This window comes from Alligator mississippiensis, chromosome 11 (assembly GCF_030867095.1).
Source record: "Alligator mississippiensis isolate rAllMis1 chromosome 11, rAllMis1, whole genome shotgun sequence".
In the NCBI taxonomy this organism is placed as follows: Eukaryota; Metazoa; Chordata; order Crocodylia; family Alligatoridae; genus Alligator; species Alligator mississippiensis.
Genome location: NC_081834.1, coordinates 47,730,008 through 47,755,377, shown reverse-complemented (window position 1 = coordinate 47,755,377; position 25,370 = coordinate 47,730,008). Strand labels below are relative to the sequence as shown.

General features: G+C 47.4%; 2 protein-coding genes across 2 annotated transcripts; one reads left to right on the top strand and one right to left on the bottom strand.

Annotated features, from left to right (window-relative positions):
• Positions 1-555: 555 nt before the first annotated feature.
• LOC132244028 (olfactory receptor 2D2-like) lies at positions 556-2,077 on the bottom strand. Its single transcript, XM_059714947.1, has one exon. It carries the CDS (start codon positions 2,075-2,077, stop codon positions 1,127-1,129), a length of 951 nt encoding a protein of 316 aa, XP_059570930.1. The 3' UTR covers positions 556-1,126.
• Positions 2,078-20,459: 18,382 nt separating this feature from the next.
• Positions 20,460-23,844, top strand: LOC102565845 (olfactory receptor 2G3). The gene is made up of 2 exons (XM_019481021.2): positions 20,460-20,465; positions 22,536-23,844. The coding sequence occupies exons 1-2, from the start codon at positions 20,460-20,462 to the stop codon at positions 23,484-23,486; spliced, it is 957 nt and encodes a 318-aa protein (XP_019336566.1). The 3' UTR covers positions 23,487-23,844.
• The last annotated feature ends 1,526 nt before the right edge of the window (positions 23,845-25,370 follow it).

Sequence of the window (25,370 nt, the reverse complement as noted above, 5' to 3'; positions counted from 1 at the left end):
AAACTTACCTGAAATATATTAATGGACCCTTCCCTTTTCATGACATTCAACTGCATTAATGAAATCCAGTTTTCAAGAGTATGAAAAAGTGTACATACCACACTTCTCCTGTTCTGAGAAGTCATGCCTGAACAAATACAAAACAGAGAAATGCAGACAGTTGCACAACTCAAGTTACACATTTAGTAAAAGTGGTTGACTCTTTGCATGGGCACCACTCTATTAATTTTTACCTGCCTTGTGTCCGTGCAGAAATTTGCTCCTATTATAAAACAAGATTAGTTCTGGGTAGACAAAACCCTGTCAACGGATTACATGTCTTGTTGGGTCCTGTGCTGCGTCCAACACCAACTCAGGCTCTCTCAGGTTTTTCCCACAGTACACTAGCTGTATATATGCCCAGTAGTACGGTGCCATAATGGGTGCATGTACAGCTCTACCTTGGCACTGCCAGGGGCGCTCACCTTGATCATGTCATCCCACCCATCAACTCCCAGTCCCATGCGACAAACCCAACAATGAATAGGTGAAGCTACTGTGAGAGCGCCCTACTGGTTTCCCCACAAACACATCAGAGAGAGACACCTTGAAAGTGGCTGAGGTAGGCTTGTGAGGACAGAGCATAAGCTGACAGAAATGGCTTTATTCCCAGAGTGCCTACATGAGGTCCTGAGTGTTTTCCTGAAAATCTTCTACCACTTGACTAACAATTCAGGTCATTTCTGCTGAATGGGTCATGATTGAGGACCAGTGTGGTTCAGTAGGATAAGGAATCAAGACTCCTGGGTTTTGAATCTAGCCTTTTTTCTTTCTGAATGTCTTATCATAAATGTCACAAAGTTAGTCTGACTCAGATCCAGGAGCTCTGATGCCCAGTCTCCATGACTATAGCCTGAATGACACCATTTCTCTCTCATTTGAAAGAAAACAATCCAGACATACAGACTCCCAGCCCCAGCCTGCCTGCATTCACAGACCTTTCCACGTTCCAGGAATGGGAAAAGAGTCAGGCGTCCTGACTTTTATTCTCCACTGGCTATAAGTCACTAAACCCCATTTCCCTCCCAGACTAGGATCCAGAACAGAGGAGCTGTGAGCCACCGGATCATTCCTCCTCCACCGTAACTCAGTGGTCCGTCTTGCCCATCATTTTGAGTACGGCTGCTTTGACTTCCTTGTTCCTCAGGCTGTAGATAAGAGGATTCAGGACGGCAGACACCACATTGTACAAGAGGGAAAACTTTTTGTCCCGCTCGGGTGAGTAGCTGGAGGCTGGGCGCATGTACGTGAATATACCTGCTCCATAGAAGAGAGTCACGACGGTGATGTGTGAGCTGCAGGTGGAGAAGGTTTTAAACCTTCCCACACCTGAGCTGATCTTCAGGATGGCTTCCAGGATGAATACATAGGAGATTAGAATCAAAGACACTGGGATCAGGAGCATTATAACTGATGTCACAAAGATGACCAGCTCAGTGAGGTGTGTGTCTGCACAGGCCAGCTTCAAGATGGCTGGCACTTCACAAAAGAAGTGATTGATTTCATTTAAGTTGCAGTAGGGCAGCCTCATGGTGAAGCTTGCAATCAACGTGGCAAAGAAGAAGCCACATACCCAGAAGCCGATGGCCATCTTGATGCAGACTGATCTGTTCATGATGACTGTGTAGCGCAGGGGATGACAAATGGCCACGTACCTATCATAGGCCATTACAGCATACAGCATGCACTCACTTATCCCCAGAGAAAGGAAGATGTACATCTGGGCAACACAGGCAACATAGGAAATGCTTCTCTTTGTGGAGAGGAGGTGGACCAGCATCTGGGGTACAGTGGTGGTGGTGTAGCTGATGTCTAAAAAGGAAAGGTTGGCCAGGAAGAAGTACATGGGTGTGTGAAGACGGGAGTCAGTCTTGACAAGGGCAATGAGGAGGCTGTTCCCAAAGAGGGTCGCCAGGTAGATAGCTAGGAAGAGCACAAACAGCAGCAGCTGCGTCTTGGGGTGGCTGGAGAACCCCAGCAGGATGAACTCTGACACTGAGGTGGTGTTTTCCCAGTGAGACTCCTCATCTTTCTCCATCTAAGAACAAAGCAAGTGGTGAGAGAAGCAATCGCTCCAAAGGATAAAATGCAAAAGGGCTAAATTCTGTTGTGTTTTGGCCCTCCAAATGGCAATTTCACAGCTGCATAACTGCATATTTTGGCACTTATGCACAGTTTAAAATTCACCTCTCAGCATGCAAGTGTGTACATGTCTATTGTCCATACTGACTATACACATGTACAGCACCATATGCATACCCAGGCATACACATAGCCTAGGAGGTCCAAAAATAGTAGACAGGCAAATAGCCATGATCAGTGAATAATAGATTATGCCAAGTTCCTGAAAATATCAAGCTATTTATTGCTCAAGGAAAAAACCAGACTAACTGCTACTGGAAAATTTCTAACCTACTGTAATCTTGCAGTCTTTCTACTCTCTTAAAAAGATCACTCCCTAAGGACACCGCTGCATTGACAGTCTTAACTCCTTTGCTGGGATGGTTAACAACAAGCCAAAGTGGAGCCACTTCCCTGTTCTCCTCAGGGGTCCAGGTCTGCATTGCTCCACCGACACAAACCAGTTGCAAACCTGCCTCGGACACAGCCAGCTCATGGCTCCCTTGGCACAGCAAAGTGCATCAATGTACTCATCACTTCTCAGTGATTCTCACTCCTCATATACTATTGCAATTGGGCAAAACAACAACAAAACACAAGAAATTGTTAAAAAGGATTGAGTACAGCACCATAATGGTCATATGAAACCTCAGCATGAGCCAGATTAGCTGGGTGTTGAGTGAGAGGTGCCCTGATGCAGGACATCCACTCCCCAGGATTCAGGATGGAAACTCACTCAGTGCCCTTTCACTCCTGCAATATCCATTTCCCCAAGTCGTGTCCTACTGGATTACACCAGTGATCCATCTATTCCAGCTCCTCACTACTTATTTGCAAGGGCACAGGAATTCCCAAACTGTGCCAAGCTACTGGTCTAGCATGCACGACTGCCTGCCTCCAGCTGTGGCCGGTATCAGCTGCATTAGATGAAGGTACAAGGGGACACTTATGGGGCAACAGTGCCACAAAGAAAGCTAATACTAAAAGCCAGTAGCTTGAGATAAGCTTGTATTCTGTCCCTCACCTTCACTAAAACCAATTCTTTGTTTCTCCTTTTACCTTAATGTTCAGCCTCTACACCCCTCATTCTGATACTTTCATCCCAGCAAAGCTCACAAGAAATTTCTCTTACCTTCATTTTCTCTTCCACCCGAGAGAGCAGGATACTTCCTTTAGCTGCCAAAATCCACGATCAAGAGGTACCAAACAATGGATCATCATAAATTAATCCTTCAGTCCAAGGACAGGATGGTCCTCACACATTGCTAAAGCTTTCCTTTTTTGTGGGAGACTTTGTCTGGATGCCAACAGTATAAGGCAAATAAAGAAAAAAATAGATAAATTAAGCAGCTTCCTAGTAGACACCCCAGTAAATTAAAGTTCAATGGCACGGCATTACTAAGTATATTGCTACTTTCTGTTTCAGGAGAATATGAAGTTAATTTGTAACATTGTTAAAGATTTTAGTTTGATCAGATTGAAGCTAATGCGGACCTAGTTAATCGCAGTTTTAGTCCTCTGTATGTCAGGCTCGGATCCCTATCCTTCACTTGTTTTTCCTCAGCAAAGTTCTGGTTATGTAATATAACTTCTCTTTTCCCAGTGCCATGAATCTAATTCAAAGTACCACTAAAAAGTGAAGGGGCTGTTCACAGACAGCTGCTGAAATGACAAAAATATTCATATAATAAAATATTATAGGAAAAAAGTGAGACTACTCAAAGAGTGCAAGTGCAGAGAGATTCAGTCTCTTCTCTGTTGCACTGCTCTTCACACGAACTGAAAAGTTATGAATTAATTCAAGAACATTTTCAATTATTTCAAAGCTGGTTTTGAATCCCTATGTCATTTCCTTCCAAAAAGTCAATCACCAAAGGCAAAAGCTACTTACAACTTTCGAAATAAAACTCTCCAGGGTTTTCCTCTCCAATTGTTCAATTAAAACACACTCACTGGGTGAGGATATATGCAACGTCACAAAACATTTTCTTGCTTGCTGAATTTATTGTCCTTCAGGGAAAAAGAGTCAGAAAAGAGTGGGGAAAAATAGCTAAAAGTAATGAGCCCTCAAAATATTTAGTTTGGTTGATTTCAACATTAAACATGGTCTCCCACACTTTTGGTTGGTTTTGCAAGACCAGCAAACTATGGAACAAAAAGGGGCAAGGCCTGAAACCATGTCTGGCCATCATGTCTGGCCCAATATTACTCAGAAGACTGCCTGCCCTCTGCTCCTTCCTTCCAAAGCACATAGCCCCCGACCTGCAGCAGTGGGCTCTGAGTGTAAAAGCCAAGAGGAGTGAGGGGCTCTCTCCACATTGAGACACGTGAAACGTACTCCACAACGGCCAGCACAAAGACTTGGGAGCTGATGGGAGCTATCAGGAGGGCAGTCCCAATGCATCGCTGCCTCTCAACAAGCTCTGGTCAGTGCTGCCTGTTGTAGATTGTATTCAACGTCTCCTACCCCTCATTGGGTTTTGTACAAGGAGCCTCTGTTGCTAATTGTCGCAGAGCACTAACGTGCCCTGCTCCTAGAGGGGAAACTGCCGAGGAAAGAGCCCTAGCAGGGAATAAGGAGCCCGCCTGTTGGTTGCCAGGGCAACCAGGAGGTCAGCTGACTGTAAGGGGCAGGGCCTGGCTCTTATAAAGTCCAGGAGCTGAGGCCAGAGGCAGTTCCCTGCCTGCAGCCAGAGAGGTAGGAGCTGCCAAGGCAAAGATGTGAGAAGAAGACTGACTGCAGGTACAGCTGAAGCTGAGTAAGGGATGGCAGCCCTGGGACGTTTGAGCATTTTTGTTATAGCCAAGCGGCTTATGTTTAAGTTATAGCCAAGAGGCTCGAGTTTCTGTTTTGTTTTGTTGTTACACCGGTGGTTTGGTTGAGGCTATCAGGGGTTGGAGGAGGCCTCATAGGGGACCCACAGCAGCGTGGGGACCCCAGCTCCAATAAGGGTGCTGTGTATGGGGTGCATAGACCCCAGCCCCAGAGAGGGGCGGTCGAGAAGCCCAAGTGCGGTGAGCCCCGGAGAAGGGGGCAGCGCTATTGTGGAGAAGGCCCCGGAGAGAGGGTGGTGCTACAGAGAGGCCCCCAGGAGAGAGCGAGTGTACTTGACAGACCAACGTCTATTCCAGCTGTGGGGCGTGGTATAAGGGATGGTTGGAGCCACACCTAGCCCAAAAGGCTAGGGTGCCCCAAAGCACCCATTTGCAGGACAAGACCCACAAGGGGCCCGGGAGTCCACGGAGCAAGAGGTTACAGCGGACCGTGTCCCAAGAGACGAAAGGCAGCCCCCCTAATATACACTGGAACATCAAAGATGTAGCAGTTGAGAATCGGAGGGTGCCCTTGGGCTCACTTGGCATGGAGGAAGGGGGTCTTAAGGAGATCGCGGCCCTCCTGTAGGACCCTGCCATGACACTAACCCACGGTGTGGAATCCACTGCTGCTGCCAACTGACCAAAAGACGCCTGCCGGATGTTCAGGTTAAGGCGCAATGGCATCTGATGCATAGCCACACATTCATGCTTCTTGCCTTGCCACACATGCTGCATCCCACAGTCATACATTCTTCCATGCGTCAGATCCCATCATGCCTAATTGCTGCTGCAGGGGGAGCCTGGTGTGTCCACTTGAAAACTCCTGCCACTGGGAGCCCTGCCAGCTGATCCAGAGCTGATCTGTACCATGGTGATCTGCAGCATGGCATCTCCCTGTGACAGGGAGCCCAGATCAGCTGACTGGGATCCCAGTTTTGGGGGGTGCAGGTGGCCACACATTCAATAAATGGCATGATAAGAAGCAGCCATTAAGTTTTTACCCATTACATAGATGTTCAGTGCACTTAAACCAGTTGGAAAATGGCTGAAACTGGTTTGAGATAAACCTGGTTGAATGCAGAATCAGACTTAATTGATTTGTGTCAAACCGTTTTATGCAATGTCTGTCCCAGACCCCTTGCTGGTTTGAGATTAAACCAGACTTTCCCAGCATGCTCTCTAGGATGGGCAGGGCTCTCTGCTACACAGCAGGGTGACCCCTCCCGTCTGCCAGAGCTGCAGCCAGGGAGCCAAGATTTGCAGGCACAGAGTATCTGTCTGGCTTCTCCCTGCTAAGCAGGGATTATTCCCCACTACCCTCTGCCTTACACCTCATCATTAGCTAGCAGACCACATGCTGGCTACAGTCCGTGCCATGGGAGATGACAGGCAGACAGACTTTTTGGAGCTAATCAACAGGTCACTTAATGTCCTTCCTTGGAAAAGCTGTTTTAAAAGAGCTGTTAATGAAGAGAGGCTTTCATTTCTTAATGGGTTGATAAACACTGATCTGGGGTGATAAACATTTTCTGCTGGTCTGCTTGGGTGGGTGGAAGGTGAAATAATCAGAGAGTCCTTCCAGGCCTGTCCATGCCCCCTTCACCTCCTCCCTGTGGAAGCAAAGGGAGGGCTGCTCCAGTGCCCCATGGCTTCCAGCCTGAGCCACTGCAAGCATGTGCCTCCATGTCCAGAATGAAAAGGGAATGTCTCTCCACCTCCAAATCAGTTCAAGTGTTGCATGATAGGCTAAACTGCAAAGATTGAATCAGTTCAGGCTCAAGCTCTTACATGTGGCAAAGGCCAAAGTCAGGTACTTTACACCTCAGCATCAGGACACATGTCATCATCTATGAAAGCCGTTTCTGGACTCAGAAGGGAAATTTAGAATGAAAGCCCAAGTAAGAAACTTATCTCTTTGGTCCCTAGAGACACCTGGATACCTCCATGATCTTCATCCATCCCCATCTGCTGAAGGCCTTCATTCCCCAGTCACCCATGTTTCATCTCTGTGTGTCTGATACATCTTAATAGATTGTAACCCAGGTGGCAGCCCAACAGTTCTGACCCCTTCTCAACATCAGGGATGGTGTGGTGAGAGTGGGGCAGGGCTTTCTGCCAGCACCAACTTACCTTCAGCCAGCCCCTGCTCCCCACAGAGCAGCCCGTGGTCCCAAGAAGGTCTAACACTTAACTGATTTAACTATTTACACTTTATTTATAAAACAAGAATAACAGGAAAGGTTATTTACAAGTGAACTTAAATGGCATAACCAGAACCAGAAAACAAACCAGAATGCATTAGTCAACCCTTGACTCAAGAACCACAGGTAGGGTAACTGGCAGCTGGCAGCCACTGCTGAGATGCTACCACAAGGAAGCATGGTGCACACTCCCTGCAGCTCCCACAGGCTTCCCAATAAGTGGCAGACTGCAACAGGTTAAGCTCTTCTAGTCTGCAGCAATCAAATCGTATCAAATCGTGGCCCGGCAAGTCCAGCAAACTGCGGTGGGGCCCTGGGGCTCCAGCTCTCTGCTCTGAGCCCTGGCTGCTGCTCCATCTCTGGTGCAGGGCTGGAGGCACAGCCGACTGCCACTGCCTTTTTCTCCCAGGGCCGTTGAGCCTCTTCAGAGGGGTCTTTCTGCTCCCTCCGCTGGGTCAGCTCATCCCAGCTCTTCTTGGGCCTCCTGCATCATTTCCCAGAGTCACTGTCAGCAGCCCCCACGCCAGTTCGGCTGCTGCTTTTATCCCCTCTGGCCATCCCTCCCTGGCTTGCAAACCGGCCAACCAGGGCTCAGGGTGGTGGGCCCCCACTTCCAGCCATCCCCCTTCCCTGCGAATGAGGGGACTGAAAACCCTTCTTTCAACTGGCTTCCCCTTTCTCCACAGAGCTGGGCTCCCCTGCTCCACCTTTGGGGTTGCTCGGGCTTCACCGGCACTGTTTCTAGCCCGGGGTAAGTATCTCGAGCCGATCTGGTGAGCCCGCACTGGCAGTCTGTTACAAGATTTAATAGAATTCTTTGAGCTTTGCTCTGCCCTTCCCTGGCCTGGTTTGTGACTGCAGAGCCAAAACTGCTTATCAAATGCATTCATCTGAGCTTGTTGGCTGCTTTTTATGTCTTCTCATGAATAGCCCTAAGCCATCATTGCTTATGACCACCCTTCCCACTATGGGTCAGTTGTCAGAGCATTTTCTTACGAAGTAGGAGTCCTGAGGTCTAGGCACATGTCAGAATAAGAAAGGAGTCAGACCGGTGAGGTATGTGATTCTCATAAATATCGATCCCAGCAATAATTTCCATATCACTTGAGAGTTCACTCAATTTGTTCAATTTTCACTCGACTTTTCTCCTTGTCTTATGACACCTCTTCACATGAAATACACTAAGAATGGAATCAAATGAGTGGCCTGGAGGCAGGTATTCAAACCAGGGCATTTTTTAATATCCTCCAGCACTAGAATATTTTTGAGGGATTCATTTCCATGCTTGTTAACACCTAGGAAAAATCAATTTCAAGAGATTTAATTCCACCACAGGCAACCAGAGGAACTCAACTTCAGGTCCTAGCTCTAAGTGTGTAAATAATTAAAGGTGAATCCTCTTTTACCAACAAAGATCAAGACCTCATCATAGCAGATGATGGGCCTAGATAGGCAGCTCCTATTCCAAAGAGCTCTCTGTCTCAGCTGACATGATAATTCAAAGGATGAGTAGGGAAAGAAACACACCATATCTCACCACATCTCCTATATAGGGAGATATGTGAGATCTGTCAGCTCCACATATCACTGGAGTTTGCAGCTGATGGTAAAGTTGTTCCCCAAAGCCATAACATGTGGAGAGTGCCATGGACCTGGTTTCCCACACAGTCCCTCCCAATGGAAAGGACATAAGGAAGCATTGATCAAAAATGACCACCATGGTTTCATTCTATCTTTGTTAGGGAACAACTGAGGATTAGATGGCTCAAGCTCATTTAATATACAAGAGAAATCATATTGGCAAGCTGGGAGAAGCACTCACAAAGTCAGCCTTTTCTCTGTACCCAAAATTGATTGAGGTGATCAATCATTTGAAACAGAGTTTAGGGGCTTCGTTAGATCCAAGGTTGCCTTACATCTGCTATTCCTGGGATGGTTCCCAGGCTAGTAGCTGAAGGTATGGTTGCACATAAAACCATGTACATCTCCATGAAATTCCCAGTCTTAAGTAGAACTTCAGAAGCCCTAAAGGGTTTGGAACCTGTTGAAGCACTTTTTGTATGTGATGCATCTGTTTTCAAGTCCAACAAGATCCTGGGCTCCTATGCAGTCAGTGAAACAGAGAACAACAAGGCAACATGCCACAAAACAAAAAGTGAATCTGGAGGGATGAAGAGGAAAAGCAGAAACTAAAACTTTACAGTTTTGTCTGAGGTAGACTCAGGCTCTCTCTCTCTCTCTCTCTCTGTCATAGTAGCCTGCACTCCAAACTACTTTGCCAACTGCATATGAATGCCTTGTGCATTGCATCCTCAGAGGATGATTGGCCACTAAATCCTCAGAGCCTGAAGGATCCACAGAAATGTGTGTATCTGGGAAAGAGGACAGTTTCATCCTCCTGTCCCCTGTGCTTGGAAGGGGTTGTGTGATATCTAACATTTTAAATGATTGTAGGAATGGCAAAAGGACCCAAACATGAATTCTGCTTCATAAGTTATATGCTCATAGAGTCTGATCATCAGTGGCAACACATAGGGAGTGTACGGGGGTGCACATGCACCCACTGATAGCACCAGTGCACCCCCCTGACTGGCCACGCTTGCCACTTAGGTGATGGGCAGTGGGGGCAGGCAGGAGTGCCAGTGCCTCCCTGCAAGTGCCAGTTGATCATTGCAATTGCTGCAGCCACTTCCAGGAGTGACTGCAGCTGCTTCTGGGAGCGGCTGCAGAGATCAGCTAGCACTTGGTTCCAGAAGCAGCCACAGCCACTCCCAGAAGCGGCTGCAGCAATCACAGTGATCAGCCATTGCAGGACTGGTCACAGGGGGGGCATGTGCCCCCCCTGACTAAGGCAGCACCAGTCATCCATGCTGATCATAATCTTAACCTATTACTCAACTGTGTCCAATTCTACTCCAGACTTGCAACGAATGTGTTTGCCAAACTCTGTATGCCTTCTGTTGTCTCTAGTGCTTCTTTAGCTCTGGCTTCTTGAGGTAGTACCAAGTCTTGGTTCTGACTCTGGCAAAGTGAACGCATTGAAAAAATGTGTCATTGAGCCTAACTATGAAAAAATGTTCAATATTGCTAAAGTTTGGCTGGGGTAATAGTGTGATTCAAAGATGGTGGTAATCAGTGAGGCAGGAGTAAGTGGACTCACCACTACCAAACTACTGAAAGATGCTAGTTGCCAGGGCGGGACAGTCCTGAAATGTGAACATCAAGTCCCAGTCCCAGGCTGAACGACTTTGGGACAACATTTGTCCTACATTATCAGTATCAAACAGGGAGCCAGGTTTTCCATTCACCGCATAAAAATGCAGGAAACATCAAGATCCTCTTGCACCTGACAGAATTGCATCCTGCACAGCGCTGCTTGGGGCTGTGGGGAGCAGGATGTAGAGGGAGCTATGTGCACACATGCATGTGGCTGGGAATATAGCCAGGCAATGGTGGAGAGCAGCTCCTTGCAGGTAAGTCTAGGGAGTGGTGAAGGGAGAAGGATGGGGTGCAAATTGAGGCTCCCATGGTGAGGGAAGGTGTAGGCCAGTGGCTGTAGGTGCTGCCCAATGTGGTGGTGCATGGGGCCCAGGGCCTGGGTAGGAATGCATGGCTGTGGGGCCAGCCAGGGAGTGGGGAAAAAGCCATGGGCAGCTTGTCTGGAAGGCAGCAGGAAGGCTGGTTCCCTGCTGATGTACACACTTCTGGGGAAGGTACGTGGACTCCAGATTTGTGTGCGAGATAGGGAAAGATGTTAGATGCCTGCTGCAGGGCTCCCTGCCCTGCTGCCCTCCTGCCGGGAGCCCTGAGCCAGACGCGCTGTCACGGTGAGGTTCCCCCTTCCCACCTGGAAGCAGCAGGGGGTACAACTCTGCACAAATGCTGCCTCCACTGCTCCTGAGTGGGTAGAGAGTGCCTCACCATAACATCATGGCTGGTGCAGGATTCCCACTGGGAGAACAGCAGGGCAAGCAGCCCCAAGCCAACAGCAGGCAGCCCACATCTACCCCCGTCCCACACGGGTTCTGTCCAGCTCACTTTGGCCCTATGACCGGGGTGGATGTGGTGGGGGTGGAGGAGGCAACCGTGTGTCCCACCTGTCCATTTTGAAAGGTCATCATCCTGTTCTCCAGGTCTCTCTGGTCTCACTGCAACTGACTGCTCTCTGCCCAGTGGGACGGGCGATCAGGTCCTGCTCCTAGTCCTGCCCCTGCTCACCAAGCCTCTAGTGGCAAGTCACAGCTGTACAAGTGAAGGGCAGTCAGAACAGGTTTTTTGCTGCACTAAGACAACACTAAGACAATTAACATGTCTTTGGCTCACAGCATAAGGTCAAAAAAGGCCTTAGTGTCACAAGGGGTGCTGAAAGAAAGCAACTAATAGCTGTATCAACCCCTGTTCCCCCTCTTGCCACCAAGCATATGTCCACCAGGGCCCAAGGGCTCCGGATTCTGTGGCAGGCTGTTCCCCTTGCACCAGGCCCCCGCCACAACTTCCGGCAACTTACCAGTATCTGGGCAAACGGGTAGAGCAATGTTGTAGACCAGACCCAGCCCAAAAGCTATATGTCTGACATCCCTGATCTAAAGTGTCATCCACTAAAAAGCTAATATTTCCGTGTACCTGGCTTTTCCATGTAATATTTCCATGTACGCATCATGAAGTTGGAGACGGCATATGAAAAATTAACAAAGACCAATGCCCTGAATATGCAGTGCAACCAACACTGGGATTAAATATATAGGAACCCAATTTTCTGTCATGTCTCATTTTTACATTGTGCAAAGCGAAGGAGTTAGCCTGCTGGTGTTTCTACTGCAGCAGCCTTATGGGAGCATACGTGCCCTTTTTGAGAAAACACAACTTAGAATTTACATTTCCTGGTTTACTAAATATTTGAGTTTTTCTTGTATTTTCCTTTACTTTGTGCTCTCTTGATGGCAAATGTCATCCATGCAAAAGCACAAATGATGAAGTTTAAAGAACATTCCAAACTTCTTTAATATTACTTAAAAGAGTCCATTTTAAGCTTAGAAAACTAGTCTTCGTTTTCATGTATGGTTTTGGATTTGCATTTTTTTTCCCATCATTACTGCTTTTAACTTCTGCTAAAAGAAGGAAATGTAAGAAATGAAAGAAAACAGATTTAAAAAATTACCTTTCACAATAGATAGTACATTCAGAAAACATTTTTCACCTAGCAAGCATAAGTTTATGAAATTATGTTTCCTGTTTTGACTACCCCAAGTTTATACATAATGCTCATCTGAGTTAATTCTATGAAGAAAGATACCACCCTACAAAATCCTTCCTGCATTTCACATAATTCCTAGATACTCATGGCTGCAACATCACTGTAAAACTTCCAAATATTTTTAGCAAAAGTCACATAAACCAACTAGAATAAACTGAACCAATATATTTATGGACATTTCTCTACTCATGAAGTTCAGCTCCATTAATGAATTTCCCTCTTCAAGAGCCCAAAAAAGACTATGTACCACTCTGCTCCTGTTCTGAGGACTTATGTCTGAACAAATACAAAACAGAGAAATGCAGAAAGTTGCACTACTGTACTTTGGTTAAACATTTAGTAAAAATAATCTAAGTTTGTACATGGGCACCACTGCATTTCATTCACTGTCTTTTGTCTGCAGAAGTTTGCTCCTATTATAAAGCTTTCCAATTGCCCAGGATGAATGACAGAGTGTTTCAGGGAGAGCTTACATGTCCCCCACCACTCCCATTTTGGGGCCAGCCACATAAACCAGGGGTGGGAAATTATTTTAGGTGGAGGGCCACTTACCAAGTTTTGGCAAGTTGTCGAACGCCACATGGGTAGCTCCGCCCCCTGGCAGGTGCCCCACCCCCTGGTCGCAATCTTGTGCGACCCTGACCTTTGCCACCAGAAGTCTGTCCCCTTGCCCCCCAGCAGTATTCCTTTCAGCAAGGTGTTGTGCCATCTTGGAACCATAAAAATACCAAGTTATATTCTAAAAAGGAAACATCTATAGCATTCATTAATCTGATTTCAAAAATTATTTTTGTCCCAATTGACATGTGTTTGTGCAGTGTACACAGAGGGAACTGCACAATAGCTTAAATGAAGTTTTACTCTTGTATATTGGGGGGGGTGCGTATAGGTTTGTGGGGGGCTGTGCATATGTGGGTATGTGGGGTGAGGGAGCATGTGCGGATGTGTGTGGATATGTGGGATGTGGGTGGGTGTGCGTTTTGTGGGGGCTGTGGGTGGACGGAGGGTACCTCAACTATGTGAGGGGGTGTGGATTTGGGGGTCTGCATGTCTGGCAGTGCGAGGGGAGTATGGGTGCATGTGTATGGTGGGGTGTGCATGTGAGACTCATCCTATGAACACACACACACACACACACCTACCCACTCTTCCCCTGGCCGCACACCCACCCATCCAGCCCCTGACTCCACACCCACACCCACCCACCCACTCTGCCCCCAGCTGCACACCCACACCCACCCACACATTCTGCCCCTGGGTCCACAACCAAACCCACCCACCCACTGGGTCCACAACCACACCCACCCACTCTGTCCCTGCCTGCACACACACTTTGCCCACCCACCCACTCTACCCCTGGCTGCACACCCACCCCCACCCATCCACTGTGCCCCTGGCACTAGAACTACACCCACACACCCACTCTGCCTCTGGCTTCACACCCACAGCCACCCATCCACTCTGCCCCTTGCTCCACAACCACACCCACCAACACACTGGGTCCACAACCACACCCACCCACTCTGTCCCTGGCTGCATACCCACACCCACCCAAGCACTCTGCCCCTGCCTGCCCACCCACTCTGCCCCTGGTTGCACACACAACACACCCACACCAGACACACACACACCCTACCAGCAGCTCCATGTGCCCCACTCTGGCGATGCAGCCAGGCCACTTGGTACCAACAGTGCCACAGGCAGGAAATGCAATGGCTGAGGGTGGGGCAGGCTGGGCTGATCAGTCCTGCTGAGGCTGCTCCTGGGTCCTACTGCCCCTGGCTCCTATGAGCTTTAACAGGATCCAGGACAAGTCAATACAATTTTAAAGCCTACGGGCTCCCTCTGCCTCCAGTTCTCTGACTGAGGTGGTGGGGCCATGCATCCAATTGCCACATGCCCTCTCCAAGGTGCATGTGTAGTTGGTCCCCAGCATTACGGACAGACAGACAGACAGAAGTACTAAGCCTTTTATTATATTAAAATAAGGTAAATTCTGGGTGGACCCAGACCCAATACGTCTCATTGGATTCTTAGCAGAAGAGTGCACTTCAGCCTTTGGGGAACAAAGAAGGCCCTATGCTACCTCCAACACCAACTCAGACTCTCTCAGGATTTGCCTGCAGTAGAGAGCCTTGGCCACAGTAGCTGTACCTGCCTGATTATATGGTGCATAATGGGTGCATCTACACCTCACCCTTGGCACTGCCAGGAGCACTCACCTTGATCATGCCATCCCAGTAAGTCTCATGAGATAAATCCAGAAATGAATCCGTGAAGCCACTGTGAGACCACCCTCCTTACTTGCCTGCAAGCATATCAGAGAGAGACATCTTGAGAGTGAGGTTGGTTTGTGAAACATGCTCAGGTGGGATGGGCTTCACCTCTCCCCCAAAGGTAAGCGTGTGTTCTCTTTCAGGTTGGCTGATCTCCTCCAGTGGGCATTAAACTAGGCTGATTGGGGGAAAGGGAGGATGAGGTCGGAGGGAGCCTTGGAACACCAAACCAAGTGTCGCCCACAAAAACAGCCCAGCCAAGACTGACAACGAGCACAAGAAATACCCAGGTAAGAGACGGGGGCCTGGATAGAGCCCTGGGATTAGAGGGGCGGTTCATACACCTTCAGGAGGCCTTAAATGCCTATACACTAATGCTCATTGTATGGGGAACAAGCAGGAGGAACTTGCCCTCCTGCTAGCTAACACAAACCCAGACATAGTGGGGCTCACTGAAACGTGGTGGAATCCAAACCACAACTGGGTGGTGAACATCAAGGGCTATAGGCAGTACAGGAGGGATAGAACAGGGAGGAAAGGCGGGGGTGTGGCGCTCTACATCAAGGAGGAATACACATCTTCAACAAGCAGCACTGGGTCAGAGGAGGGGCAGACTGAAGTGCTCTGGGTCAGAATACAAGGGGTTCGGGGGGAAAGGGACTTAACAGTGGGTGTCTACTACAGACCACCAAACCGGAGAGAAGAACTAGACCGGGAATTCTCAGGTCAGCTCGTGGAGGCACTTAAGTCAAAGGATGTGGTCATCATGGATGACCTAAACTATCTGGACATCTGCTGGGAAGAGCAGTCAGCCAGGTCTGACCTCTCACATAGGTTCGTAGCTGAGTTACAGGACCTCCATCTAACCCAGGAGGTGCACAGTCCCACCAGGGGAAAAGCCTTGTTAGACCTGGTCCTGGCCACAAGCAAGGACCTGGTGAGGGGACTGCGGGTGCTCGACTACCCGGACGATAGCGATCATCGCCTACTGGAATTCACCATCCAGCGCAGGGTGGCAAAGGCCTGCAGCAAGGCAGCAGCCCTGGATTTCAGGAGGGTAGATTTCATTGAGCTAAGGAGACTAGTCGGGGAGGCACTGAAGTCCTGGAGGGGAGGGGAGTTGGGAGTCCAAGAAGAGTGGTCATTCCTGAAGGAGACGATCCTCCAAGCCCAAAGGGTGGCAATCCCAACATGGATCAAAGGGGGCAAGCGTGCTCAAAAGCCCCCATGGCTCACCAAAGGCATCCAGGAACATCTCAAAGCTAAAAAGGAGGCATACACCCAATGGAAGGGAGGGGCCATCACCAGGGAGGACTATACCTCCATTGCTTGGGATTGTAGGGGCCTGTTAAGAAGGCCAAGGCGGAGATGGAACTGGGGCTAGCTACCCAGATCAAGGACAACAAGAAGTCCTTTTTTAAATACATAGGGGGTAAAAAGAAGGTTCCAGGTAAAGTGGGGCCTCTGCAGGACATGCTAGGAAATCTGGTGGTCTCGCCAGATGACAAAGCTAACCTATTTAACAATTTCTTTGCCTCCATTTTTCTGAGCAGGGACCAGGTCATCCCCTCCACCGGCATCCCTGATGGTCCCAGGGGAGGCACAGCCAGGCCCAGGGTCAGTGAGGATGTAGTCATGGAACTTCTGGTGGGACTAGACGTGTTCAAATCAGCAGGTCCTGATGATCTCCAACCCAGAGTGCTGAGGGAATTGGCAGAGGTCATTGCGGGACCCTGGCACAGCTTTACAAGCACTCGTGGAGCTCTGGTGTAGTGCCAGAGGACTGGAAAAGGGCCAATGTGGTCCTCATTTTCAAAAAAGGGAGGAAGGCGGACCCAGGAAACTATAGGCCTGTTAGTCTTACCTCGGTCCTGGGGAAGCTTTTTGAGAAAATTATCCGGGTGCACATCTGCGAGGGGCCAGCAGGGGAGTGTATGCTTAGGGGCAACCAGCATGTTCATTAGAGGCAGGTCCTGTCAGACCAACCCGGTGGCCTTCTATGACCACGTCACAAAATCCTTAGACGCAGGTGTCGCAGTGGACGTAGTCTTTCTGGATTTTAGGAAGGCCTTTGACACTGTCTCTCACCCTGTTCTCATTAAAAAATTTGGAGATTGTGGTGTCGATGCCTACACAGTCAGACGGGTCACTAATTGGCTAGAGGGCCACACCCAGAGAGTGGTGGTGGATGGGTCATTTTCGACCTGGAGGGATGTGGGCAGTGGGAGACTCAGTCCTCGGGCCCACACTGTTCAACATTTTCATCAGTGACTTGGACAAGGGGGTGAAAAGCACCTTGTCCAGATTCACAGATGACACTAAGATGTGCGGAGAAGTGAGCATGCTAGAAGAGAGGAACAGGCTGCAAGGTGCTGCACCTGGGGAGGAAGAACCAGCAGCATACCTACAGGCTGGGGAACTCCCTTCTCGTCAGCACAGAAAAGGATTTTGGAGTCATTATCGATTTACAAGATGAACATGAGTCACCAATGTGGGGATGAAGTCAGGAAGGCTAACAGCACCTTGTCATGCATCCACAGACGCGTCACAAGCAGGTCCAAGGAGGCGATCCTCCCCCTCCATGTGACACTGGTCAGGCCGCAGTTGGAGTACTGTGTCCAGTTCTGGGTGCTGCACTTCAGGAGGGATGTGGACAACATGAAGAGGGTCCAGAGGAGGGCCACCCGCATGATTGAGGGACAGCAGGACAGGCCCTACGAGGAGAGGCTACAGGACCTGAACCTGTTCAGCCTCCACAAGAGAAGGCTGAGCGGGGATCTGGTGGCCGTCTATGAACTGGTCAAGGGGAATGGGAGAGTCCCTGTTCCCCCGAGCACTACAAGGAGTAACAAGGAATAACAGCCATAAATTGACAGAGAATAGATTCAGGCTAGACATCAGGAGGCACTACTTCACTGTCAGAGCAGCTAGGATCTGGAACCAACTTCCAGGGGAAGTGGTGCTAGCTCCTACCCTGGGAGTCTTTAAAAGGAAGCGAGATAGACACCTTGCCGGGGTTGTTTGACCTCAGCATCCTTCCCTGCCCACAGCAGGGGTTCGGACTTGACGATCTGCTCATGTCCCTTCCAACCCCACCAACTATGAAACTATGAAACAGAGCATATACTGACAGAAGAGGCTTTATTACCAGAGTGCCTACACAACGTCCCTGGACAACTTAAGTAAAAGCTGGTAAAGGCCTCTTCTGGAAGCATCCCTGTGTCCTCACCAGGGATTATGCCTATGATCATTTAGCATCCCCAGCCAATATAGCTACACTGGCAAAAATGTGACCTGACCTCAGTCTGAAAGAGGTGAATGGAGCAGTAGTTTCCATAAGTGCTGAGTGTTGGGACCCAGAGGCCTTCAGACCTGGGTTTGCCCTTTGTGCTCAGCTCAAGCTGCATGCTTAGCTTGAATTGTGGTCAAGACCTGCACCCAGTGAAAGGAGCAGCTGGAAAAATACTGTTCCTCACTTAAAACGAATCAGGAAGTTGGCTAACTAAATTGAATAAATATAACCTGGGCAAAAGAGGAACAGTCAGAGCAAAACCTACCACCACCTAAGAATGAAAAAACTGCCTCAGAATGGAAACTGCCAGTTAAAGGTAACCATATTTGGCAAACAGAAACAAGATTATTAATAGGCATTAGGAGGAAGGCTTAATCTTATGTATTAAGAAATGCAAGCTATATGGTATATAACGAGCAGTGAGAGAGTGTACCCTTCTGAACACTCCTGAAGAAAGCCTGAAGAGATCTTGTCACTGATCCAAGATCCTTTCTTGATATCAGACGTGGGAGCCAAGAGCCCCGGACAAGACTTCGTGGCCTGATCAATCAGTAAGTTGCGTTTGCCACTTTTTGGGATGGTAAGCATCTGTTTTGACTAGCTACAAAGCTAAAATGTTTAAACTGCTACATCAGTTTGAATTAGAAGTGTATCTGTTAGGGTTCAATAAACTTGCTTTTAGTTTAGAACAACCATATCTTACTCTCCTTGCCTGGTATAAGACCCATTATAGCGTCATAGGGACTTCAACTGTATGACTTCAATCCTGATGAAAAACCAAATGGAGTTCACAGGAAGTCCCAAATAAACATCTTGTGATAGATCCAATGCAGAAGGTTCCTGGCTTTGATCTCTCTTGACACTCATGGGCAACTCTAAACCATATCTACACAAACCATGGGAGATGCAGATACTTGATGCACAAATGGAAAATTAAAAACTCTCCAGTGTGCAACTGTGGTCACCCAGAACAGACCATGGAACATATAACAGTTCAATGCCCAATCCACAGATATGAAGGAGGTATCATAGAGAGACACTCTACTTCTCCTAATACAATTGTCTGGCTCAGTCACCTAAATGTAAAATTATAGTTGCTGTTCTGTATCTACATGAGCTATACAAAAGAAGACTAGAATCATAGAAAATTAGGGTTGGAAGGTATGTCTGGAACCCCCTACTCAAAGCAGGACCATTCCAGCCAAGGCTTTGTCTAGCTGGGTCTTAAAAACCCCTGAATATGGAGATCCCACAGCCTCTCTGGGTAACCTGTTCCAGTACTTTACTGGAGATGAGATGAGCACATTCAGCATGTGTTTTGCTGCTGGAATGTGCAGATGTTTGCACCATAAAACAGTTACCACTGCTCCTTGTTCTGTCACCTGCTGCCACTAGAGATTTAGACCCAGTCTAGTCTAGCTCCATCTTCTTCGTAACCACCTTTCAAGGAGCTGGAGACTACTATTAATTCATTCCCCCCTCAGTCTTCTCTTCTCCAGGCTAAATAAGCCCAGTTCCCTCAGCCTCTCTTTAGAAGCCATATGCCCCCCTAATTATTTTCACTGCCCTCTGCTAGGCTCTCTCCAATTTGTCCACATCCTTTCTGAAGTGGGGTGGGGGGAATCATAGGGGAATCATGAAAGTAAATACCTTAATGGTGCTGTAAGGTTGTTTGCGAGAGGGCTCTGGAAACAACTTTCTATACTGGTTAGCTGGGGAATAGAAATCCAGAGAGGCCTAATAAATAACAAGCTGTTTTTGCCTTAGGTGAGTTCATTACCAAAAAAAATTACTTTTGGTACTGAAAGGCAATTATGAAATCACTAAAACCTTTTTGTGATTGGGTCTCAGGGATATTTTCAGCTTATACAAAGACCAATGGAAAGGGAATGCATCACTGAAAACCCCTATTCTTTCCATAGGTTGCTTCCCCTCATTTTATTACATGAATATTTTTCTCACTTGCTGCAGTTACTTATGAGCACCACATTTCACATTTTTTATTTAGTACTTTGAATTCCATTCACAGCACTGGATGAGCAGCAAATATTTCAAATAATCCAGAATCAGTTTACAACTATAACAACAAGTTACACACACAGATGACCAAACCTGTACTTAGCAAGCATCCCATTGTTTTTTGTAATCTGATTAGCTGAAAAACTGAAAAAAATATAACAATTTAAATTAATATTCCCTAGAATAGTGAAGGTAGTAACTCCTTTTCATCAAATTTAGATTACTTGTGTGTGCATTGATAGATTTTTTTTTCCCCTGCTTGGTGTCCTCAGTATCCAGAAAGTGTCATACACAAGCAAAAAAAAAAGTCTTAGAAATACATGACAACGATATGACACTTTTCCTAAAGGATTAATGTACAAGGGCCTTTGACAAATAGATCTAGGTCATACATTTTTGGGCTGAAAGCAATATCCTGTTCTTTCACATGGAGGAATAGAATGAAGGTAAGTGATTTTTATAACCAAATTTGATGTGATGAAAATGCTGAACTGACAGGTGTTGGATCTGAATGTTAATATGAAAAGAGAAACAAAAAAAGAGTCAGGAGTGGGGCTTGGAAGTTGTTTGTATGGGGGGGGTGTTAATATAAAAATGAACTGGAGTCTGAGTTTCAGCTTCTGAGGAAAAAGAAAAAAAATGGGGAACATTAAAAATTAAATAAATTAATCACAAATAATTTCTCAGATCACTCTAGGAAAAAAATGCTGGCCAGGTAGCCTCAAGCTTCTTAATTATACCTTGAAATTTAGTCTCCAAAGAAGGCACGGATGACCATGGTAGACTTTTTTGTCTGCCATTCTCTCTCTGTTTTACGGTCAATATATCTTTATGTCAATGTGTGTGACCACCAGTCTTGGCATCCATCATATTATCTAAGCAGTGCAGACAGCGAGTAAGAGCCTGGGACCTGCTAACCTCCAAAATCATAGAATAATTCACATCTGGATCCAGCCCCACAATCTGAATTTGCAAGTGATGAATGCAGCATGTTTTGGCAGAGGGGCAACTAAGGGAGGACTTGGAAGAGCAGGGTTCTGGTCCCAGCTCAGCCAGTGACCTGATGTATATATTTGATTGAGTCGCTCCCTCTCTTTCCCCTTGCAGTCTTGTCAGTCTAGACAGCAAGCCCTTTGGAAAAGGGGACAGACACTCGTGTGTGTGTTTTTCAGCTGACATACTGGGGTCCTGATCTTAGGTAGTAAAAGGAAGAATAGCCTTGAAGGCAGTGTGATCCTCAGATAAATCACTTCATCCACCTTGTGCCTCAGTTCCCTGCCAGTGAAATGGAGAGAGGACCTCCTGCTCTTAATGGGGTGTTGTGAAGCTAAGACTCACTGTGGAGTGAGACCTACACAGGTACTTGTAAAGGGCCATAACAGTGTCTACCTGGATAGGGGCTGTTGCCTCTTTTGGTGTAAATCTGTTACAGTTTGCATGCTTAAATGGCACATACCCAGAAATATAAGTGGTCTTCCTGGCACTTAGGCACAGTATGCAATTCTGTTACCCCTGTAGCATGAACATGTAAGGGTATGCATGTGAACTGAGCATGTTAAGTTAGCCATGCACTGGCCAGGCAGCTACGCAACTATCTATATGCAGAGAGTGGTAAAAGCCCACCACCCCCCCAAAACACAAAAAGAAGCCCACTCAGCTCCAAGAGATAAGCGGTCAATGTATGTGCTCAGTAGCTGGGGGACCTGTGCTCTGTACCCCATCCATCAGAGGAGGTCTGAACTGGCCATTCTTCAGTATCCGAGCCCAATGCTCTACCAACCACAGCACAGCAAAACACATCACCCAGTCCCCTTTCCATCCTTTGTCTTTTATTTGAGCCACTGCCTTTTGTAACTTAATAGTCACTGGAAAAAAAGGATGGAAAGCAGTGGAAAAGCTTCATTCCACTTCATTGAAAGCAAGCTTCCATGCCAGCACATAGCAGCTGCTCCCTTTTAGGAGAAAGGCCATCTCACTGAGCCACACACCATCTGGCTTGCTGCTTTCCCTATAGCCCCACATCTCTCTCAGCTGTTCAGGAAGTCAGCTTCAAAAGAAACCCAGGAGAAGTAACTAGGTTCTGCTTAACTTGTGGTCTGGTTCTGAGCACACTGTGCTGGGAAGTCAGAGAAATGCAGTTTCAAAACTTTTCTGCATGAAGAGGACCTAGACACTGCATCCCCTGCTTCTTGAGCAAGTGCTACTAGAGGTCAAATGTGGGAGGGCCCTTTTTCTCTCTTCCCTGCCAAGGATTTGTGTCCAGCTACAAATTCATGACTTACACACCCGGGGCAGGATTTGGGCGTAGCCACATACCTGTTTGGCCTCCTGTGCGTTCTCAGTTTACATATGTGTCCACACTGCACAAGCAATGCAGAGTAGAGGAGCAATTAGGAAGGCCATTCACACAGCCAGCGAAGAGACATTTAGGTATCAAAGGGTAACAGAACTCCACACTTTGTGTTTTATCTCTTTTCAGTGTTATTGTCTCTCCCCCAACTCCCTCTCATTCTCAGGTGAAACATGATGAGGAATCTCGCTGGGGGAACAGCACCTCGGTGTCAGAGTTCATCCTGCTGGGGTTCTCCAGCCAGCCCAAGACCCAGCTGCTGCTCTTTCTGCTCTTCCTAACCATCTACCTGGTGACTCTCTTTGGGAACAGCCTCCTCATCACCCTTGTTGGGTCTGACTCCCGTCTCCACACACCCATGTACTTCTTCCTGGCCAACCTCTCCTTCCTAGATATCAGCTACACCACCACAACTGTACCCCAGATGCTGGTCCACCTCCTCTCCACAAAGAAGAGCATTTCCTATGGCTGCTGTGTTGCCCAGATGTACATCTTCCTCTCTCTGGGGATAACTGAGTGTATCCTCTATGCTGTAATGGCCTACGACCGGTATGTGGCTATTTGCCACCCTTTGCACTATACCATCATCATGAACGGGTCAGTCTGTGTCAAGATGGTCACAAGCTCCTGGGCATGCGGCTTCTTCTTTGCCATGATGCACACAGGCTTCACCATGCACCTGCCCTACTGCGGCCCAAATGAAATCAATCACTTCTTTTGTGAGGTGCCAGCCATTTTGGAGCTGGCCTGTGCAGACATACAGGTCAATGAACTGGTGGATTTTGTATTACGCGTGATACTACTCATGACCCCACTCTCTTTGATCCTGATCTCCTATGCATTCATCCTAGCAGCCATCCTGAGGATCAGCTCAGCTGAGGGGAAGATCAAAGCATTCTCCACCTGCACCTCACACATCACCGTTGTCACTCTCTTCTACGGTGCTGCCATGTTCATGTACATGCGCCCAGCCTCCAGCTACTCACCTGAGCGGGACAAAAAGTTCTCCCTCTTTTACAATGTGGTGTCTGCCCTCCTGAATCCTCTTATCTACAGCCTGAGGAACAAGGAGGTCAAAGGAGCCGTACTCAAAATGATGGGTAGGACTGACCATTGAATTAAGGGTTGAGCAGAGGAGTGACTGACTTGTTGTTTACAGACCTTGGAATGTGGTCCTAGTTCTAGGAGAGTAAAGCTCAGAGGGTTCATCTACCCATTCATTAACGCACCTTTGCTGTTGCACATTAAGTTTAGTACCTCTAATGAGGTACTAAAGGTATAGTAGATGCGCTAATGCGGAGTAGCAAAAGTGAACAGTTTTGTCGTGATGTGCTAATGCTCAGTAGAACAGTCCACTGCACATTAAGGCATCTCATGTAGACACGCCCAGAGATGATATTCAGGTAAAGTTACGACCTGTGGATTTTATCCCTTGCTGTCAGGTGGGAGGTAGCATCTAGTGGGTCATCAGAAAAGACTGGCAGATTAGGATCTTTGCATTATCTTGTTAGCTCTGGGAAGGAAGTCATGTCTAGTGACATAAAGTAAGCTTTGGAGGTCAGCACTCCTGATTTTCGCCTGGAACTGTGGTTGCGTGACCTAATTAAGCTGGTGTAGGTAAGCTGTTGTTTAACAGTAGGGAGTCAGTGCCAAGACATTTCTCATTTATATTAGCTTGTAAAGCAGGTTTAAACTAAAAGAATGGTACCCACCATATTGAACAAGTTTAAATAAATGTTTATTTAAATGAATGCGTTACTGGTGTGTTGTTCAGACCTACGTTTCTATTAAGCTCTCAAAATAGACCTGGTGCATAAACCTCTTCCTAGTCCTTTGCTTAGGTGTGAATTTCAGCCCAAAACACAAGAAAGCAGTGCCTTTTTTTTTGGGGGGGGGGGGGGGGTAGAAGGGGGGTTGCAGGACAGGGCAGATAAAAGCAGGGGGAGAGACAGTAGAACTAGACTACAGATAAGACAAGTATTCATTACCAGTATAGATCAAGTTTATATTTATTGATTTGTACTCTATGGGCATGTCCAGATGAGCACACATGTGCAGACTGCAGCACCTCAAAGCTGCTTAAAGTGCCACAAACCGCATGCAGCACATGTGCAACCGTTCACCGCACTGCAAATTTGCAGCGTGACACCAAAATTTTATACTGGGATCTCCCAGTATCAACACACACTCACAAAAGTGGTGCAGCACACACTCCAGGAGTGTGCGTTGGATCAACTAGAGGATGGGTCCTCCAAGGAGGCACTCTGGCTGCCAACTAGAATATCTCCCCTCCTTTAGTTTCACTCCAGCTCCTTCAGCACACCAGGACCTGGCAGGATTGGGGAAACATCAGCTTCCCTGAAGCAGGGCATTTTGCCCCAGAAAGCCCATGCGCAGGGGTATACACAGTGGCAAAAAGTAGAGTCACAAATTCATGCTGCTTTTTTGCCACTGCAAGCACAGCCCTGCACATAGTGATGTGCTCTATTTGTTTAAAATATAGAACTTGTCTGATCCAATATATATTTCCAATATTGTTAGGCTTGGCAGGATTCAATTTTTATTGGTAAACATCAATAAACATTGATTTCACCTCACGCTTACAAACCAATGAAAAAATATGTTCATCAGTAATAATCAAAATTTATAGAAAGGAGATGTAAGAAAAATAATGGCTGATGGAGTGTGTGATGACATAGAGAGCACTCCTACAGAACCGTGCTGACTGTAGTTTGGACTTCAGCTCCCAGAAACCCCAGGGGACAGAGAACAAAGGAAGAAGAAGTGACAATGTGGAAAAGGGACTGACCATTGAGCAGAGAGAGCCAAGACTGATGGCAGCTCTGCTGGTGAGCTGGCAGCAACCCTACATTAATGACATTTGTCTCAGTGGGTGGTTAAACTGCACTGTCATAAAAAAAAATTGTCTGCCCCCCCCACCCCATGTCATGCAATCCTGAAAATGTGAATCAATAAAAATCTAAACAAATGCTTAAAAATA

What these genes read in the sequence shown, in the direction of transcription:
- LOC132244028 (XM_059714947.1), bottom strand. Translation starts at nt 2,077, where the DNA reads ATGGAGAAAGATGAGGAGTCTCACTGGGAAAACACCACCTCAGTGTCA.